Source organism: Clupea harengus, chromosome 3 (genome assembly GCF_900700415.2).
Source record: "Clupea harengus chromosome 3, Ch_v2.0.2, whole genome shotgun sequence".
Taxonomy (NCBI): domain Eukaryota; kingdom Metazoa; phylum Chordata; class Actinopteri; order Clupeiformes; family Clupeidae; genus Clupea; species Clupea harengus.
In genome coordinates, this window is record NC_045154.1 from 31974915 (window position 1) to 31995854 (window position 20940).

The 20940-nt window shown below is 38.5% G+C and overlaps 3 protein-coding genes and 1 long non-coding RNA gene across 7 annotated transcripts in view; 3 read left to right on the forward strand and 1 right to left on the reverse strand.

The window, feature by feature from the left end:
• Positions 1-90: 90 nt before the first annotated feature.
• Positions 91-14023, forward strand: LOC116217887 (troponin I, fast skeletal muscle-like). Of its 2 annotated transcripts, none has more exons than XM_031565415.2 (10): positions 91-643; positions 767-873; positions 2177-2351; positions 4475-4507; positions 4601-4637; positions 6021-6149; positions 6404-6493; positions 6574-6747; positions 6898-6999; positions 14005-14023. In XM_031565415.2, the coding sequence occupies exons 4-9, from the start codon at positions 4500-4502 to the stop codon at positions 6988-6990; spliced, it is 531 nt and encodes a 176-aa protein (XP_031421275.1). In that variant the 5' UTR covers positions 91-643; positions 767-873; positions 2177-2351; positions 4475-4499; the 3' UTR covers positions 6991-6999; positions 14005-14023. The 2 variants fall into 2 exon arrangements, with proteins under 2 accessions (XP_031421275.1, XP_031421274.1); XM_031565414.2 differs by lacking the exon at positions 14005-14023 and adding an exon at positions 7138-7365 and having other exon boundaries at positions 339-643.
• Positions 8798-20940, reverse strand: part of LOC116220063 — a 14967-nt gene continuing 2824 nt past the window's right edge. The window contains exon 2 of the long non-coding RNA XR_004163444.1: positions 8798-8856. This is a non-coding gene — a long non-coding RNA (uncharacterized LOC116220063). The remainder of the gene's footprint in view (positions 8857-20940) is intronic.
• LOC105904755 (troponin I, fast skeletal muscle-like) overlaps positions 11057-20940 on the forward strand; it is an 11621-nt gene continuing 1737 nt past the window's right edge. The window contains exons 1-8 of one of the 2 annotated variants that reach the window (XM_031565417.1): positions 11057-11195; positions 12585-12617; positions 12709-12745; positions 12902-13030; positions 13291-13380; positions 13461-13634; positions 13767-13866; positions 14003-14067. In XM_031565417.1, the coding sequence (XP_031421277.1) occupies positions 12610-12617; positions 12709-12745; positions 12902-13030; positions 13291-13380; positions 13461-13634; positions 13767-13859 (531 nt within the window). In that variant the 5' untranslated portion in view covers positions 11057-11195; positions 12585-12609 and the 3' untranslated portion in view covers positions 13860-13866; positions 14003-14067. Of the gene's footprint in view, positions 11196-12584; positions 12618-12708; positions 12746-12901; positions 13031-13290; positions 13381-13460; positions 13635-13766; positions 13867-14002; positions 14068-20940 lie in introns of those variants that run through there. The other variant, XM_031565416.2, reaches the window with a different exon arrangement.
• The window catches only part of LOC105904753 (troponin I, fast skeletal muscle-like), a 13348-nt gene continuing 7855 nt past the window's right edge, over positions 15448-20940 (forward strand). The window contains exons 1-5 of one of the 2 annotated variants that reach the window (XR_004163443.2): positions 15448-15600; positions 16976-17149; positions 19280-19312; positions 19406-19442; positions 19695-19823. Coding sequence is in view for 1 of the 2 variants with exons in the window: in XM_031565418.2 (XP_031421278.1) it covers positions 19305-19312; positions 19406-19442; positions 19695-19823 (174 nt within the window). In the remaining variant the exon portion in view is untranslated. The remainder of the gene's footprint in view (positions 15601-16975; positions 17150-19279; positions 19313-19405; positions 19443-19694; positions 19824-20940) is intronic. The other variant, XM_031565418.2, reaches the window with a different exon arrangement.

Here is a 20940-nt window from a genome sequence, read left to right on the forward strand (position 1 = left end):
ATGAAGATATCACACCCCTGTTTATATTAAAGGTATGACGCATTGATTCAGTCTGTAACGACATGTTAAATGTGTGTTTGACCAAACTTGTGGTACTGTGGCTGTCTTCTAACAGGCTCAAAGAGCTTGGGCACGAACAACAGTAGAAAGTCAAAGACAGCCTGAAGGGGGACCGAGGGTGAGCAAAAGGAAGACGGCAACATGAAGAAATACTCACCCCTCTGTTTCTAGTCCATATTACAGACATACTGTACTACCAAAAGACCCCACCACCACTACCACTTTGACCTATATAGTGTTCACACACACTCACACATTCACACAAACACACACACACACACACACACACTCCTCCTCTTTTTCCTGGGATTTTATTTTCGGTGTTCGGGTGCTACATATGTCGACAGATGTCGCGAAACCTATGATTTCTGTTGAATCAAGACCAGGGAATGACATTAGCTAATAATAATCATTAACATTTAAGCACACTGCCCCTCTAGGACATCCCTGCTTCAACACTGTCTTGATCCACCCCTTATTGTAACTGCATTGGGATGTTTAATACATGTTCTGTTGGCAGAGAACGTAGTCCAGTTATGTTATCTGTATCCACAAGTGACGGTCTTCCACAGACATTAATTAGGTGAGTTCAACTTCACCTTTGATTAGAAATAATACTAATTATAAAGAATTTACTGTATATTTCTTTCATCAGTAAATGTTTGAGAAATGTTCCCAAGTTGATCCTGAAGCTATGTTTTAACAGGCTCTGAGAGGGTGGTATAGGCAGCAGAAAGCCGTGGAGAGGGTCACTGAAAGAGTGAATCAGAGGATGGAAAGGAGGAGTAAGCAGAAGACTGGAACTCTGCTCAGGTAAACTTCGATATCACACATACACACTCAACTCACATTTAGCACATTAATTCCACCCATACTTTGGCATTTGGCACTTTGGAATTTGAAACCTATCCATCCTGATATGAAGTTAAAAATAGAATTTATTGTTTTATCTCTCTCTCCCTATCGTCCCCCCGCCCCCTTCTCTCTCTCTCTATACATACAGTATATATACTGAGGCTTACTTTGTGCTATAACTGCACTTTGGTAATGAGGCCTAAGGTAATTTGTAAAATACCGGCAATTAAAAAATTTATAAATAATTACTAATTTAAAATAAAAAAGAATTACTAATATATGACTAATACTGAAGACTTTTTCTAAACTTTTCTACACCGTTCATTTAATATTGTATGTTTATGTTGTTAATTGTTTGCATGAATGTGTTCAATATTTGGTTTAATAAAATGACATATGTTTGTAACAAATATGGTATCTCTACATGTTGTAGGTTAATTGGGTTTATATAATATAATAATCTGGGTTTTGTGTTAAGTTAGTCCTGAAGGAGTGTTAAGAGAAATAAGCCACAGCGTTACTGAGGAGGATGGATAGAGAGGATGAGAGGGAAAGGAGGGGTGAATGGCAGGCAGGAACCTGGAGAAGGGCTCCCCTAGTGCTCATAGTAGACATTACAGGTCAATTTAAAAATACCCTACAGAGACACAATACATATGAATAAAGACACACAAATGTGCATGTACACACACACACACACACACACACACACACGCACACGTTTTATATGAATCTCATGTTCTGCAAACCATCTTTTGCAGTCTATTAACACTTGATGATGCTCAACACCTAAATTTAGTGTTGCATCTATATAACAACAGTGATGTCGTTAATAGAATATTATAAAAATGTAAAATGGTATATTGTAAAAAAAATATAAACATGTGATCTCCATACAAATACGGTAATGTTATGTTATTACTCTTTTTGTTGCTTTTCATATTCATTCATATTTGTTGTGTACAAATACCATCCATGCAGTTAAAAATATAAAATATGTCAATTTTAGTCCATGTGGCCCTTCCCCCCTAGTCCAAACGTGTTCATATGAGACAATCCAGTCCTCAGATGTCTTTGGATCTGTTGTGTGACTTACATTTATACTATTCAGTACTTAGTCATTTTAGAGGCTATGATAGTGGATAGTGGTTTTCTGCACTTAAAGCACATTTTTCGAGTTCACTTGTTGGCAATGCATTTCTTCTGTGCATATTGCTAAAGAGACATCTGGAAATATCAGCATTTTTCTGTCTATTTTAAGCTGAGCCAATGGCACTGGGAACTGGCAAGAGTCTCATCACCATAAAGAGGAGAGGGGACACTGTGATGATGGATGCTGCCAACCTTATATAGCAGCTGTGTTGATGCCAGTGGCAGCGCCATTCCTCCATCAACCTGTCCAGACCCTCAGCTCCTCCAGTCCAGTTTCTCATCAGGTAAGTCTTTTTCCTTATCTGCCCTGCTGATAGTCTTTGCTTAGTGTTTCTATGCACAATCCTGTTTTTAGTGTTGAAAGAAGTGTCCTGTTTTTAGTGTTGAAAGAAGCGTCCTGTATTTGGCTGAATTATTTGGTGTTTTGGAAAAGAAATCATGGAAATTTGAAAATTCTGGAAATTATAATTTATGGCATTTCTGAATTTAGTCATGTTTTTCGTATTGTGTTTTCTGTTTGTGAAAAGAAATCAGGCATTTTTGATCAATTTAAAGTAAAAATAGTTTTTAAAAATTAAATTAAATTGTAATTTTGATATTGATGGCCGAGTAATGGGTTAAGGGTTGCTATCACTGTCTGTTTAGACTTCTAAAGAGAGAGTTTTGTAATGAATCAAATCAGATATTCAAGGTAATCATCAAACCAGATTATGAACCAGACATCCACATCAAATAGTAGACAAAGTCAACTGCATTTACAATATCTTGCTGTCTGACATTGATTGACTGATTCAGATCAGTTTGTTTCAACTTTTTCATATATGTATATAATATATATACATATATATATATGATATAATAAAGTAAAAACTAACTGATCTGAATATATAATATTCATATATATCACTACAAATTATTACACTGTGACTTCTTTAAAGTAACTATGCAACAATTTTACACTTTTTGAGGTATGGTTTTATAGGCAAGTAGTTTTAGTTCCATCCTCAAATATATTGTGATGGCATATGCTCATGTGAAGGACAGATAAACACCTGTGCCTTTCCCACTAGCCATCCATATGCCCTATGTAGTTCTGTGTACTGGGCTGGAATACCCTGCAAAAATGGAAGAAAAGCTTTCACAGCATGACATTGTCAGCTATACTGCCAAAATACACCAGTAAGTGTGTTGGCAAGTGTCAACTGGGCTGTCGGTGGTGTTTGCAAGGTTTTTGCATGCCTTTTTAGGTAGTGAGCTTGCTAGTTTTGGAACAGAACTTGTTATTGCTGCTGTAAGAGGGAATATTTCAGCTAAATGGTACCTGAGATATGGTCTCAGATTCTCTTGTCTTCCTTACTTGTGTAATTTACTTATTTTTGTCAATCTGAGACAGTTGGCCTGGTTTCCTGCAGTTCTTATCTCCAGAATCTTCCAGAAGCTTGGGATCATGTGTCCACCCTCTTGATAGTGAAACCCACACTGTAATAAACTGTCCCAGGTTTTCTCTTTTCCAGCTGAGATTTATGTCTGTGGATAACCCAACTCCAACCTAAATATAGCTGTGATTAGGGGGCCAAACAGACCAGCAGGTCATAGTTGCCATGGACAGTTCATGTCACTTGCACTCCCAGCAATTTTTATGTCAGTTGACCAAAGATTGGCCGAGATATGAGGTCACCTCCGGTTTGATGCCTTCACTGCCAAATTTGATAGGCTGTAACGGACAAATTGTTTTGAAAAGAAAAAAAATCTACCTGAAGATCATCAAAAAAAATCTACCTGAAGATCAACAGCTTCACTGCTTGACCCCCAATTTCCCTACCTGAAGTCTGATACTTTCTGACACTCGGCCAGTGTGGCAGTCCTGTGCAGAAGTATTGCATGCATGTGGTTTAACCCAGTGCTGAGTATTCAGCAATATTTCATCCAGACTGAACTACATTGTACTTTCATATCTTTTATCAACGTTGAAATTTACACAAAGTTTGGCACTCAGTTAAATCTGCCTGCTGACATATGGCAATCTAATCCATGTCAGTTAATAGATCACAGAACGGCAGACAGAGGGATAATTGCAGGATTAAAGACACAAAACAGCATGTAGTAGCAGATGGGCCCCCCTTATGTGCAGCGGTTCTGCGTAGGGTTTCTTCCTGATTAACAGGGAGTTTTATCTTAACCCTGTCACCATTGCTCAAAGGGGGTTCAGGCACTGGGCTCTGAATTTAATTGAATGGAATAGTAATCTCTTACTGGCAATTATTTATGGTCAGTGTTGTCCCTTACATACATGTTACACATATATCCTGAGATATGTCCCTATCTGTATATTTAAATTACATTTTGGTTTTGCACACTTCAATAAAAAAAAGGAATACAAATAGAATTTTCTTTCATTCCATCACAGCTAAGGAGAACAAACAAGTGCCAAGATGTCTGAGTAAGTATTTGTCTATATACGACTACAACCATACATATTTATGTTCTCTGTCATTAATTCTGTTTATTCTTTGATTTTTGCATTACCCCTTAGAAAAAAGATGACCTCAAGCCGCAAGCATCATCTGAAGGTAAATCCTCATGTTCACTGAGAGTCTGTTTCAAGAGTCAGTCACTCTTCTGTCCACTTTAGGGATGAGAATTGATAAGATTTTAACGATTCCGATTCCATAACGATTCTTTCTTATCGATTATTTTTGGGCAAGGAAAAAAAAGAGTACAAACGAGTTTATTTACATTCATTTTCTTTTATATAACATTCTCTGAATAGACGTTGCACAGCATATACAGTATGTATGTATACATTTACATGTTTTAAATAACCAAAAACAAACCTAAGAATAGATCAACAAACTCTCAATGTAGGGTCCAGAGACCCATAGCCTAGGGATCCTTTTCCTTGGTGGGGTGCCAGGGGGTCCCAACAAATGTGTTTTGACTATAATTCCAACCATAAGTAACAGAATGTATGACTGATTTGGTAATGGGTTTCATACAATTTTTGTAATAAAACTCTAAACTCAAAAATCTCATCAGATGGGGGAGCCTAGAAAATAGTCTTATCAAATAGGGATCCCTCCCTGGTCTAATTTGTGGCAGTTTAGGTGTCCTTGATATACCACTGCTGTGCTAAATAATATTTGAACATGCCAACAACAGTGCTGTTTTTTTTTTTTTTTACAAGTGTATTCACCTTGAAAAAGTGAAAGCTGGTTTACACAATGAAACAAATGGCACTAACACAATAGACTGTTAGAGTTTACCTTCAATATTAACAGATGAAGCGCTAACGTTAGCCGCTTGGTTAATGCTTGGTTGAAATTCATTAACGTTATCTTCACTCCATAGCGCTCAAAAACGCGACATTCCTGCAAAGTTATTGCATGCAGTATGGACACATTTTTCGGAGTAATGGTAGTTTTCCCCCCCTTTGACGAAAGAGACGTTTTGCAAGCACTGCAAGTGGCCCTTTGGTCGTCTTTTTGCGTGAAATATAACCACACTTTTAAACGCCTCTGCCTAGACGCCATGTTGGCTGAAGTCTAAACAAAACAAAGCTGGGTGCGCGTGACATACCTAAACTGCACTTACATCGATACCGGAATCAAAAAAAAAATCTAAAAATGAATCCTTTTTTTAGGCATCTATAGCGGAATTTTTTAAGTATTGATAGCCGAATCGAAACGGATTTTGGCTAACGATTCCAAGAACCGGTTCTCGATTCCCATCCCTAGTCCACTTTTATTTTAGCACACTTTCTGTGATGGAACCCTATACATTATAATAATCATTATTGTTAAAATTTTTGTAGTAATTGTTGTGATAATTGTTATATTTTATCATAACCTGCAACATTAACACTGTTGTTACACAATTACATATTGATTTTGCTATTGTTGAAATTCAAATGGTCAATGTTTTGTAAGTCACTTACTGATTCTCCTCTCCCTCAGAGCGTGGTGCTTGCAATCGCTTCACAGCGGCTTGAAGAGGAAGCGGCTGAACTTATAGCTACAAAGGCAGCATACCTGAATGAGAACTGCCCAGAGTTATCTTGTCCCAGTGGGGTGGAGGAACTACAGGTGGGGCAAGCTTGGGAGTGCATTGGTCTTTTACAACCAGACTATTGAAAGGTTTAGGTAAAACAGTAATGTCTTTTCATAGGCTACTTTAGTCCCGCCATATGATAAACTTCCATTGAGAAATGATTTTATACATTTATTTCAAATTTGAGATCAACAGAATTGTAAGAAAAAAAAGTCATTATAAAACCTCAAACACACAATAAATATGAGGAGACATTGTATGTTTTTGTGATGTCTGTAATGTTCTTCAGAAATTGTGCAAAGAGCTACATGCGAAGATTGACAAAGTCGATGAGGAGAGATACGACGCAGAAGGCAAAGTGACAAAGGGAGCAAAAGAGGTGATTTTGTTAACATATCTAAAAGAATAATGTGTTTGCGAAAGATTGGCCAAAAAACAATGTTTGTAACGTCTCCTTAGGTTGAAGACCTGAAGTTTAAGGTAACAGAAATAAAGGGTATGAAGAAGCCAGCTCTGAAGAAAGTGCGCTTGTCCGCTGATCAGATGCTTCAGGCTCTGCTGGGCTCCAAGCACAAGGTCAGCATGGACATGAGATCCAACCTGAAGCAGGTGAAGAAGGAGGTCAAGGAGGAGGTGAGTATTCTGTGTAACCAGAACATGTGCCATCCAATTTTTTCAATTATTATCCATGAAGGCTTGAACACATATATATATAAAAAAATGTCTCACACACACACACGCGCGCACACACACAATTGAACAGCATGTGTTAAATCTTTCCAGCCTGCAGTCGCTGCTGGTGACTGGCGTAAAAATGTTGAGGACAAGGCTGGCATGGGTGGCAGGAAGAAGATGTTTGAGGGCGCTGAGGTGTAAATTTGAGAGGTGAGTCGACATAAAAAAATCAGGACATTTAGTTTATGGGGAAAGAGTCCATGTGTATAATCTACTGATGAATGTAGTCCCACTAATTTCAGAGAAAAAGGTAAGTCATCTCTATATATCTTTTTTACGCTCTTACAGACTGACGAAATTGATTTCTGACACAACAACATGGACAAAGTGAATGGCAGGAAGAAGATGGACTGGGGCCATTTGTACTTGTGTGACATGTTGTTATGTTCCCTTCATTTTGTATTTATTTTTTTGACAGAAACAAATTCTGTTCATTTCTCAAAATGTACTACATTTAGATTTAATCGGCATGTTACAGTTGCATACCATAATCATTAAAAATTGGGTTTTAAAGAACCTACTGTTTGGACTTTTTTTGTTTTTGCAGACACAGATTTGTCTCTCTTGGAGTATTTAGCTATGAAGCACATTTATTCCACAAGATGTCGACAGAGAGCTCTATCTCTTGCCGCCTCCTCCTCCTTCTCCCCTCTCTTTCTGTGTCCCTCACGTATGCACACACACACACACACACACACACACACACACACACACACACACACACACACACACACACACAGATAGACAGAGAGAAACACAAACCATACACACAATCTGTTTCATCACTCTCTCTCTCCCTGTCATACTTTCTAGCAGTTTTAATCTGTGACAAATGTAAGACCATCTTGTTTAGCTGTAATAGATCCCACAGAAGAGTTTTTATTCAGTAATGCACATGTGCAGTGCAAGTGGAAAGTTAACACACTTAACTTAACCCAAAGGTTAACACACTTGAACACAAGCGAGTTGGTGAAATGGTGAGTTACACTTTGCTTTCTATGACAAAAACAAAATCCTTACAAAGAATGTAATTGCTCTGTCTTTATTTTAATGAAGGTATCACACCCCTGTTTATATTAAAGGTATGACGCATTGATTCAGTCTGTACAGACATGTTAAATGTGTGTTTGACCAAACTTGTGGTACTGTGGCTGTCTTCTAACAGGGTCAAAGAGCTTGGGCACGAACAACAGTAGAAAGTCAAAGACAGCCTGAACGGGGACCGAGGGTGAGCAAAAGGAAGACGGCAACATGAAGAAATACTCACCCCTCTGTTTCTAGTCCATATTACAGACATACTACCAAAAGACCCTACCACCACTACCACTTTGACCTATATAGCGTTCACACTCACACACTCACTCACACACTCACACACTCACACACACTCACACAAACACACACACAAACACACACACACACTCACACACACACACTCACACACACACACACACACTCACACACACACTCACACAAACACTCACACACTCACACAAACACACACTCACACACACACACACACACACACACACAAACACACACACACACACACTCACACACACACACTCACACACACACACACACACTCACACACACACACTCACACAAACACACTCACACAAACACACACACACACTCACACACTCACACACACACTCACACACACACACACTCACACACTCTCACACAAACACACTCACACAAACACTCTCACACACTCACACACACACACACACACACACACACACACACACACTCACACACTCACACACACACACACACACAAACACACTCACACACACACACACACACACTCACTCACACACACACACACACACACACACTCTCACACACACACACACACACACACACACACACACACACACACACACACACACACACACACACACACACACACACACACACACACACACCCCTCCGCTTTTTCCTGGGGCTCTATTTTCGGTGTTACAAATGTGCTACAAATGTCGACAGATGTCGCAAAACCTACGATTTCTGTTGAATCAAGACCAGGGAATGACATTAGCTAATAATAATCATTAACATTTAAGCACACTGCCCCTCTAGGACATCCCTGCTTCAACACTGTCTTGATCCACCCCTTATTGTAACTGCATTGGGATGTTTAATACATGTTCTGTTGGCGGAGAACGTAGTCCAGTTATGTTATCTGTATCCACAAGTGACGGTCTTCCACAGACATTAATTAGGGGAGTTCAACTTCTCCTTTTATTAGAAATAATACTAATTATAAAGAATTTATATTTCTTTCATCAGTAAATGTTTGAGAAATGTTCCCAAGTTGATCCTGAAGCTATGTTTTAACAGGCTCTGAGAGGGTGGTATAGGCAGCAGAAAGCCGTGGAGAGGGTCACTGAAAGAGTGAATCAGAGGATGGAAAGGAGGAGTAAGCAGAAGACTGGAACTCTGCTCAGGTAAACTTCGATATCACACATACACACTCAACTCACATTTAGCTCATTAATTCCAACCATACTTGGGTATTTTGAACTTTGGAATTTTAAACCTATCCATCCTGAAATGGAGTTAAAAATCGAATGTATTGTTTTATCAAAATCAAAGACGAGGTAAAATTCAGATGCTGTTTAGATTCTCTATCTCTCTCTCTCTGACTGTATGTTTATGTTGTTAATTGTTTGCAATGCAATCAGCTTTTCTCAGTTGACATGAATGTGTTCAATATTTGGTTGAATAAAATGACATATGTTTGTAACAAATATAGTATCTCTACATGTTGTAGGTTAATTGGGTTTATATAATATAATAATCTGGGTTTTGTGTTAAGTTAGTCCTGAAGGAGTGTTAAGAGAAGTCAGCCACAGCGTTACTGAGGAGGATGGATAGAGAGGATGAGAGGGAAAGGAGGGGTGAATGGCAGGCAGGAACCTGGAGAAGGGCTCCCCTAGTGCTCATAGTAGACATTACAGGTCAATTTAAAAATACCCTACAGAGACACAATACATTAGCCTGGATACCAGACCGAACTTAGCCCCGCCCACAACATTTGAAGTCGGGAAGTTCGGTCTGGCATTACTCCATTGGGGAGAAATTGTTTTCGGACAGAAATTGCCGGACCAATCAAATTGTCAATGATGCAATGATTTATACAATGATGGACAGATCATCAACAGTAACGTAATCAAGCACGTCACCAACACACGAGTTGAATTCGTTTTCAACAAACATGGCTGCCGCTGGAGAGCTGAAATGTATAGATTCGAGTCCATGTAGACATTGACAGTGCATTCATTTTGAAAGAGGAACAGAGACGCGATCAAGGCATTTGTCAATCGAAAAGATGTTTTTGCCTTCCTTCCTACGGGATCCGGTAAAAGTTTAATTTATCAGCTGGCCCTGGTCACATACTACGTTGTTCTGATTGGTTGTAGGTAACCAATTGAGCGAAGAGGCATTTTTTCTCCTGGTTCGGTTGAAACACGCCCCATAATCACAGCTCAATGGAGCGATATCAGACTCATATTCTGACTAGAATTATGAGTATGACATCGTCAGGCTAACAATACATATGAATAAAGACACACAAATGTGCATGTACACACACACACAAGCACATGTTTTATATGAATTTATAATATCATGTTCTGCCAACTATCTTTTGCAGTCTATTAACACTTGAGGATGCTCAACACCTAAAATTAGTGTCACGTCTATATAACAACAGTGATGTCGCTAATAGAATATTATAAAAATGTAAAATGGTATATTGGTATATATATAATGGTAAAAAAATATAAACATGTGATCTCCATACAAATACGGTAATGTTATGTTTTTACTCTTTTTGTTGCTTTTGCTTTATCACATTCTTATTTGTTGCAATACGAATACTGTCCACGCAGTTCAAAGTTTTAAGTCCATGTGCCCCCCCCCCCCCCCCACGCCAAATGTGTTCATATGAGAGAATCCAGCCCTCAGATGTCTTTAGATCTGTTGTGTGACTTAAATTTATACTATTCAGTATTTAGTCATTTTAGCGGCTATGACAGTGGATAGTGGTTTTCTGCACTTAAAGCACATTTTTCGTGTTCACTTGTTGGCAATGCATTTCGTCTGTGCATATTGCTAAAGAGACATCTGGAATAATCAGCATTTTTCTGTCTATTTTAAGCTGAGCCAATGGCACGGGGAACTGGCAAGAGTCTCATCACCATAAAGAGAATAGGAGACACTGTGGTGATGGTTGCTGCCAACCTTATAAAGCAGCTGTGTTGATGCCAGTGGCAGCGCCATTCCTCCATCAACCTGTCCAGACCCTCAGCTCCTCCAGTCCAGTTTCTCATCAGGTGAGTCTTTTTCCTTATCTGCCCTGCTGATAGTCTTTGCTTAGTGTTTCTATGCACAATCCTGTTTTTAGTGTTGAAAGAAGTGTCCTGTTTTTAGTGTTGAAAGAAGCGTCCTGTTTTTGGCTGAATTATTTGGTGTTTTGGAAAATAGCGATGAAATGATAATTTATGGCATTTCTGAATGTAGTCATGTTTTTCGTATTGTGCTTTCTGTTTGTGAAAATAAATCAGGCATTTTTGATCAATTTAAAGTAAAAATAGTTTTTATAAAATTGTAATTTTGATATTGATGGCCGAGTAATGGGTTAAGGGTTGCTATCACTGTCTGTTTAGACTTCTAAAGAGGGTCTTGTAATGAATCAAATCAGATATTCAAGGTAATCATCAAATCAGATTATGAACCAGACATCCACATCAAATAGTACACAAAGTCAACTGCATTTACAATATCTTTCTGTTTGACATTGAGTGACTGATTTAGATCAGTTTGTTTTGACTTATATATATTATATATACATATATGAATGATACAATAAAGTAAAAACAAACTGATCTGAATATATAATATTCATATGAGATATGCTATAAGATACTCTTGGCTTCACATTCATTTGACATTTGGCCTGGGTTCCTGAGACTTGGGGTCATGTGTCCACCATCTTGATAGTGAAACCCACACTATAAGAAACTGTCCCCTATTTTCTCTCTTCCAGCTGAGATTTATGTATGTGGATAACCCAACTCCAACCTAAATATAGCTGCAAGCAGCAATTAAGGAATCAAGCACCCCAGCAGGCCATACAGTTCATGTCACTTGCACTCCAAGCAAGTTTCATGTCAGTTGACCAAACATTGGCCGATATATGAGGTCACATCCTGTTTGTGGCCTCTGCTGCCAAATTTGATAGGCTGTAACGGACTAATTGTTTTGAAAACAAAGAAAACTACCTGAAGATCATCTTTGCCAAATTTGGTGAAGATCAGACAAGGTTTCAACAGCTTCACTGCTTGACCCCCAATTTCCCTACCTGAAGTCTGATACTTTCTGACACTCGGCCAGTGTGGCAGTCCTGTGCAGAAGTATTGCATGCATGTGGTTTAACCCCGTGCTGAGTATTCTGCAATATTTCATCCAGACTGAACTACATTGTACTTTCATATCTTTCATCAACGTTGAAATTTACACAAAGTTTGGCACTCAGTTCAATCTGACTGCTGACATATAGCATTCTAATCCATGTCAGTTAATAGATCACAGGATTGCAGGATTTAAGACACAATACAGCATGTATTAGCAGATAGCTATATTACATAGTATAACCAGATTGGTTTTGCACACTGCAATAAAAAAAATGAATACAAATATAATTTTCTTTCATTCCATCACAGCTAAGGAGAACAAACAAGTGCCAAGATGTCTGAGTAAGTATTTGTCTATATCCTACTACAACCATACATATTTATGTTCTGTCATTAATTCTGTTTATTCTTTTTTTTTTGCATTACCCCTTAGAAAAAAGATGACCTCAAGCCGCAAGCATCATCTGAAGGTAAATCCTCATCGTTATTGTTGTGATAATTGTTATATTTTATCATAACCTGCAATATTAACACTGTTGTTACACAATTGCATATTGATTTTGTTATTGTTGAAATTCAAATGGTCAATGTTTTGTAAGCCACTTACTGATTCTCCTCTCTCTCAGAGCGTGATGCTTGCAATTGCTGAAAAGCGGATTGAACAGGAAACGGCTGATGTTATAGCTGCAAAGGCAGCATACCTGAATGAGAACTGCCCAGAGGTCTCTATTCCCAGTGGGGTGGAGGAACTACAGGTAGGGCAAGCTTGGGAGTGCATTGGTCTTTTACAACCAGACTATTGAAAGGTTTAGGTAAAACAGGAGTGTCTTTTCATAGGCTACTTTAGTCCCGCCATATGATGCAATTCCATTTAGAAATTAATTTATACATTTATTTCAAATTTGAGATCGACAGAATTAAGGAAATTAAGGAAAAAAGCCATTATAAAGCCTCAAACACACAATAAATATTTGGAGACATTGTATGTTTTTGTGATGTCTGTAATGTTCTTCAGAAATTGTGCAAAGAGCTACATGCGAAGATTGACAAAGTCGATGAGGAGAGATACGACGCAGAAGGCAAAGTGACAAAGGGAGCAAAAGAGGTGATTTTGTTAACTTATCTAAAAGAATAATGTGTTTGCGAAAGATTGGCCAAAAAACAATGTTTGAATCGTCTCCTTAGGTTGAAGACCTGAAGTTCAAGGTAACAGAAATGAAGGGTATGAAGAAGCCAGCTCTGAAGAAAGTGCGCTTGTCCGCTGATCAGATGCTTCAGGCTCTGCTGGGCTCCAAGCACAAGGTCAGCATGGACATGAGATCCAACCTGAAGCAGGTGAAGAAGGAGGTCAAGGAGGAGGTGAGTATTCAGTGTAACCAGAACATGTGCCATATTATTATCCATGAAGGCTTGAACACATATACAAACAAAATTTTATACATTGCGCGCGCACACACACACAATTGAACCGCATGTGTTAAATCTTTCCAGCCTGCAGTCGCTGCTGGTGACTGGCGTAAGAATGTTGAGGACAAGGAGGGCATGGGTGGCAGGAAGAAGATGTTTGAGGGCGCTGAGGTGTAAATTTGAGGTGAGTCGACATAAAAAAATCAGGACATTTAGGTTATGGGGAAAGAGTCCATGTGTATAATCTACTGATGAATGTATTCCCAATAATTTAAGAGAAAAGGGTTAGTCATCTCTATATCTTTTTTTTACGCTTCTACAGACTGACGAAATTGATATCATACACAACAACATGGACAAAGTGAATGGCAGGAAGAAGATGGACTGGGGCCATTTGTACTTGTGTGACATGTTGTTATGTTCCCTTCATTTATTTTTTTTATTTTTGACCGAAACAAATACTGTTAATTTCTAAAAAATGTACTACATTTAGATATAATAGGCATGTTACAGTTGCATACCATAATCATTAAACACTGGGTTTTAAAGAACCTACTGTTTGGACTTTTTTTTGTTTTTGCAGACACAGATTTGTCTCTCTTGTAGTATTCAGCTATGAAGCACATTTATTCCACAAGATGTCGACAGAGATCTCTCTATCGCCTCCTCCTCCTCCTTCTCCCCTCTCTTTCTCTCTCTTTCACGTACACACACACACACACACACACACACACACACACACACACACACACACAAACAGATAGACAGACAGAAACACAAACCATACACACAATCTGTTTCGTCAATCTCTCTCCCTCCCTGTCATACTTTCTAGCAGTTTTAATCTGTGACAAATGTAAGACAGTCTAGCTGTAATAGATCCCACAGAGTTCTTCTTTAGTAATGCACGTGTGCAGTGCAAGTGGAAAGTTAACACACTTGAACACAAGCGAGTTGGTGAAATGGTGAGTTACATTTTGCTTTCTATGACAAAAACAAAATCCTTTCGTCTATGACAAAAACAAAATCCTTACAAAGAATGTAATTGCTCTGTCTTTATTTTAATCAAGATATCACACCCCTGTTTATATTAGAGGTATGACGCATTGATTCAGTCTGTACAGACATGTTACATGTGTGTTTGACCAAACTTGTGGTACTGTGGCTGTCTTCTAACAGGGTCAAAGAGCTTGGGCACGAACAACAGTAGAAAGTCAAAGACAGCCTGAAGGGGGACCGAGGGTGAGCAAAAGGAAGACGGCAACATGAAGAAATACTCACCCCTCTGTTTCTAGTCCATATTACAGACATACTACCAAAAGACCCTACCACCACTACCACTTTGACCTATATAGCGTTCACACACACTCACTCACACACACACACACACACACCCCTCCCCTTTTTCCTGGGGTTTTATTTTTTCGGTGTTACAAATGTGCTACAAATGTCGACAGATATCGCAAAACCTATGATTTCTGTTGAATCAAGACCAGGGAATGACATTAGCTAATAATAATCATTAACATTTAAGCACACTGCCCCTCTAGGACATCCCTGCTTCAACACTGTCTTGATCCACCCCTTATTGTAACTGCATTGGGATGTTTAATACATGTTCTGTTGGCAGAGAACGTAGTCCAGTTATGTTATCTGTATCCACAAGTGACGGTCTTCCACAGACATTAATTAGGGGAGTTCAACTTCTCCTTTTATTAGAAATAATACTAATTATAAAGAATTTATATTTCTTTCATCAGTAAATGTTTGAGAAATGTTCCCAAGTTGATCCTGAAGCTATGTTTTAACAGGCTCTGAGAGGGTGGTATAGGCAGCAGAAAGCCGTGGAGAGGGTCACTGAAAGAGTGAATCAGAGGATGGAAAGGAGGAGTAAGCAGAAGACTGGAACTCTGCTCAGGTAAACTTCCAAAAGATCTTGCCCACCGCGATATCACACATACACACTCAACTCACATTTAGCACATTAATTCCACCCATACTTGGGCATTTTGAACTTTGGAATTTTAAACCTTTCCATCCTGAAATGGAGTTAAAAATACAATGTATTGTTTTATGAAAATCAAAGACGAGGTAAAATTCAGATGCTGTTTAGATTCTTTATCTCTCTCTCTCTCTCTCTCTCTCTCTCTCTCTCTCTCTCTCTCTCTCTCTCTCTCTCTCTCTCTCTCTATATATATATATATATATATATATATATATATATATACACACACTGATGCTTACTTTGTGATATTACTGCACTTTGGTAATGATGCCTAATGTAGATTGTAAAATACCGGCAAGTAAAAAAATTATAAATAATTACTCATTTAAAAAAAAAAAATGAATTACTAATATATGATTAATACTAAAGGAATTTTCTAAACTTTTCTACACCGTTCATTTAGTATCGTATGTTTATGTTGTTCATTGTTTGCAATGCAATCAGCTTTTCTCAGTTGACATGAATGTGTTAATTGGGTCAAATCTGGCTTTTGTGTTAAGTTAGTCCTGAAGGAGTGTTAAGAGAAGTAAGCCACAGCGTTACTGAGGAGGATGGATAGAGAGGATGAGAGGGAAAGGAGGGGTGAATGGCAGGCAGGAACCTGGAGAAGGGCTCCCCTAGTGCTCATAGTAGACATTACAGGTCAATTTAAAAATACCCTACAGACACAATACATATGAATAAAGACACACAAATGTGCATGTACACACACACACACACACACACACACACACACACACACACACAAGCACACGTTTTATATGAATTTACAGTCTCATGTTCTGCAAACCATCTTTTGCAGTCTATTAACACTTGACGATGCACAACACCTAAAATTAGTGTTGCATCTATATAACAACAGTGATGTCGTTAATAGAATATTATAAAAATGTAAAATGGTATATTGTAAAAAATATATATGAACAGGTGATCTCAATACAAATACGGTAATGTTAGTTTTTTACTCTTTTTGTTGCTTTTGCTTTATCACATTCATATTTGTTGTTATACAAATACCGTCCATGCAGTTAAAAATGATGGTAATTTTAGTCTATGCACCCCCCCCCCCCCCCCCCCCCCCCCCCAGCCCAAACGTGTTCATATGAGACAATCCAGCCCTCAGATGACTTCATCTTAATATTCATTACTTGGTCGTTTTAGAGGCTATGATAGTGGTTTTCTGCACTTAAGGGACCTTTTTCGTGTTCACTTGTTGGCAATGCATTTCTTCTGTGCCTAATGCTAAAGAGACATCTGGAAATATCAGCATTTTTCTGTCTATTTTAAGCTGAGCCAATGGCACTGGGAATTGGCAAGAGTCTCATCACCATAACGAGGAGAAGAAAAACTGTGATGATGGTTGCTGCCAGCTTATATAGCAGCTGTGTTGATGCCAGTAGCAGCGCGATTCTTTGATCAACCTGTCCAGACCCTCAGCTCCTCCAGTCCAGTTTCTCATCAGGTGAGTCTTTTTCCTTATCTGCCCTGCTGATAGTCTTTGCTTAGTGTTTCTATGTATAATCCTTTTTTCTGAAAATGTTGTAAATTATAATTTATGGCATTTCTGAATTACGTCATATTTTTCGTATTGTGATTTCTGTTTGTGAAACTAAATCAGCCATTTTTGATCAATTAAAAGTAAAAATATTTTTTATAAAATGTTATATTTTTTATTTGAATAAAAATGCAATTTTGATATTGATGGCCGAGTAATAGGTTAAGGGTTGCTATCACTGTCTGTTTAGACTTCTAAAGAGAGAGTCTTGTAATAAATCAAATCAGATATTCAAGGTAATCATCAAATCAGATTATGAACCAGACATCCACATCAAATAGTACACAAAGTCAACTGCATTTACAATATCTTGCTGTCTGACATTGATTGACTGATCCAGATCAGTTTGTTTTGACTTATTCATGTATATACATATATATATGATATAATAAAGTCAAAACAAACTGATCGGAATATATAAGATTCATATATATATTTCCTGGCCCCTGTTGCCATTGTGCTTGCACTAAGTGGTCCAGGCTCGGGGCTCTGTAAAGTGCCTTGAGACCATTTATTGTTCTTGCACTATATCAATAAAATTGAATTCAATATTCATATATATATTCATCACTACCAATTATTACACTCTCATTTTTTAAAGTAACACACTGCAACAATTTTACACTTTTTGAGGTATGGTTTTATAGGCAACTAGTTTTGCTACCATCCTCAAATTCATTTTGATAGCGTATGGTAATGTGAAGGACGGATAAATACCTGTGTCTTTCCCTTAGCCATCCAGGATATGCCCTCTGTAGTTCTATGTACTGGGCTGGAATACCCTGCAAAAATGGAAGAAAAACTTTCACAGCATGACATTGTCAGCTATACTGCCAAAAGTCAACTGGGCTGTTGGTGGTGTTGGCAAGGTTTTGCCTGCCTTTTTAGGTAGTAAGCTTGCTAGTTTGGGAACATAACTCCTTATTGCTTCTTTAAGAGGGAATATTTCAGCTAAATGGTATCTGAGACATGGTTTCAGATACTCTGGTGTTCCCCACTTGTGTCACTTAACTTATTTTGTCAATCTGAGACATTTGGCCTGGTTTCCTGCAGTTCTTCTCTCCAGACTCTTCCAGAAGCTTGGGATCATGTGTCCACCGTCTTGATAGTGAAACCCACACTGTAATGAACTGTCCCATGTTCTCTCTCTTCCAGCTAGGATAACTTAATTCCAGCCTAAATATAGCTGTGATGGGGGGGGTCAAGCAGCTCACCAGCCCATAGTTGCAATGGACAGTTCATGTCACTTGCACTCCCAGCAATTTTTATGTCAGTTGACCAAAGATTGGCCGAGATATGAGATATTTGATGCCTTCGCTGCTAAATTTGATAGGCTGTAACGGACAAATTGTTAAGAAAAAAAAAAAATCTAACTGAAGATCATTTTTGCCAAATTTGTTGAAGGTTAGACAAGGTTTCGACAGCTTTACTGCTTGGCCCCCAATTTCACTACCTGAAGTCTGATACTTTCTGACACTCGGCCAGTGTGGCAGTCTTGTGCAGAAGTATTGCATGCATGTGGTTTAACCCAGTGCTGAGTTTTCAGCAATATTTCATCCAGACTGAACTACATTGTACTTTCATATCTTTTTTTCAACATTGAATTTTACACAGTTTGGCACTCAGTTCAATCTGACTGCTGACATATAGCATTATAATCCATGTCAGTTAATAGATCACAGAACGGCTGACAGAGGGATAATTGCAGGATTAAAGACACAAAACAGCATGTAGTAGCAGATGGGCCCCCGTTATGTGCAGCGGTTCTGCGTAGGGTTTCTTCCTGATTAACAGGGAGTTTTATCTTAACCCTGTCACCATTGCTCAAAGGGGGTTCAGGCACTGGGCTCTGAATTTAATTGAATGGAATAGTAATCTCTGACTGGCAATTATTTATGGTCAGTGTTGTCCCTTACATACATGTTACACATATATCCTCCTGAGATATGTCCCTATCTGTATATTTAAATTACAGATTGGTTTTGCACACTTCAATAAAACAATTTAAAAATAGAATTTTCTTTCATTCCATCACAGCTAAGGAGAACAAACAAGTGCCAAGATGTCTGAGTAAGTATTTGTCTATATACGACTAAAACCATACATATTTATGTTCTCTGTCATTAATTCTGTTTATTCTTTGATTTTTGCATTACCCCTTAGAAAAAAGATGAGTTCAAGCCGCAAGCATCATCTGAAGGTAAATCCTCATGTTCACTGAGAATCTGTTTCAAGAGTCAGTCACTCTTCTGTCCACTTTTATTTTAGCACACTTTCAGTGATGGAACCTTATACATTATAATAATCATTATTGCCAAAAAATGATTGTTTTATTTTATCATAACCTGCCAAATTAATACTGTTGTTACACACTTACATATTGATTTTGTTATTGTTGAAATTCAAATGGTCAATGTTGTGTAATTCACTAACTGATTCTCCTCTCTCTCAGAGCGTAATGCTTTCAATTGCCGCAACGCGGCTTGAAGAGGAAGCAGCTGATGCTATAACTGCAAAGGCAGCATACATGAATGAGAACTGCCCAGAGCTCTCTCTTCCCAGTGGGGTGGAGGAACTACAGGTGGGGCAAGCTTGGGAGTGCATTGGTCTTTTACAACCAGACTATTGAAAGGTTTAGGTAAAACAGGAGTGTCTTTTCATAGCAGTGACGTGCGGTGAGGTTCGTGGCTGGTGAGGCACTGACTCTTTCAGAGTCAAATTTACAAATACATAAACCCAATGGAGTATCTAAGATCACCATTCAATTGGCAGATTTCACATTGACTACTGGTTGTTTTTCATATCAGCATTCTTTACACACACATAGGTAAGGTGCATAGAGTAGGCAGCTGCTAGCTTGTGATGTACTCATGTGTAAATATTATGCACTCATGAATATGAACTCGTGAATATGAACTCTTTCTTACGAAGTTGCACAAGCACCCTGAGGGTTTTTACCTTTTCCCATTATAATTTTAAGAGTTAAATCGAGGATACTATAACATCAGCTAGATAACCAGCTATCATTTCTTGCAAATTGAACTCTTCCGATTAACTTGTAAGGTTATTAAGTGTCCTTAGCTAGCTAATTAGCTAACGTAGCAACAGGATAACCATTGCAACCAGGAAACACAACTTACCTACAATTTAAGTTTAATTTCTCAAAATCAGCTCACCAATAAAAAGCAGTCTTCGGTTCAAACTGATCACAACCACTTGTGTGATGTTAAATGGCTTCACATAGACATAAAACAATCCCAAGAGAAATAATGGGAAATCAACGGAGCTGCCGCTGTAAGTTCAAAACCAAATTTATTCTTGAGGTTCCAAACATGTTCAAAGCAATTTGGCTTTGAATGTGAGAAGTCGATCGAGTTATCTTCTGTCACGTCGTTTGAAGCAAACATTTTAGCTCCGGCATTGGTCTCCCATTATTAATCATTTCGCGTTTGGACTGAAAGTCCAGTTTTGAGAACTGCTTCAGCTTAGCAATAAAATCTTCCATTTTCGCCGTCAAGTAGAAGTGTAGAAGAAGAGCAACGTTCCCCAGCATAACCCCGACAGGTGCGCTCTCGCACGCCCCCTTCATTGAGGCAGAGGTACTGTGTGCCTCACCTACATGATTTTTCAATGCGTTTTGAGCTCAGCTCAAAGGTTCTACGCATGCGCACGCATGCGCAAAACCCAGTTTGGCGCGA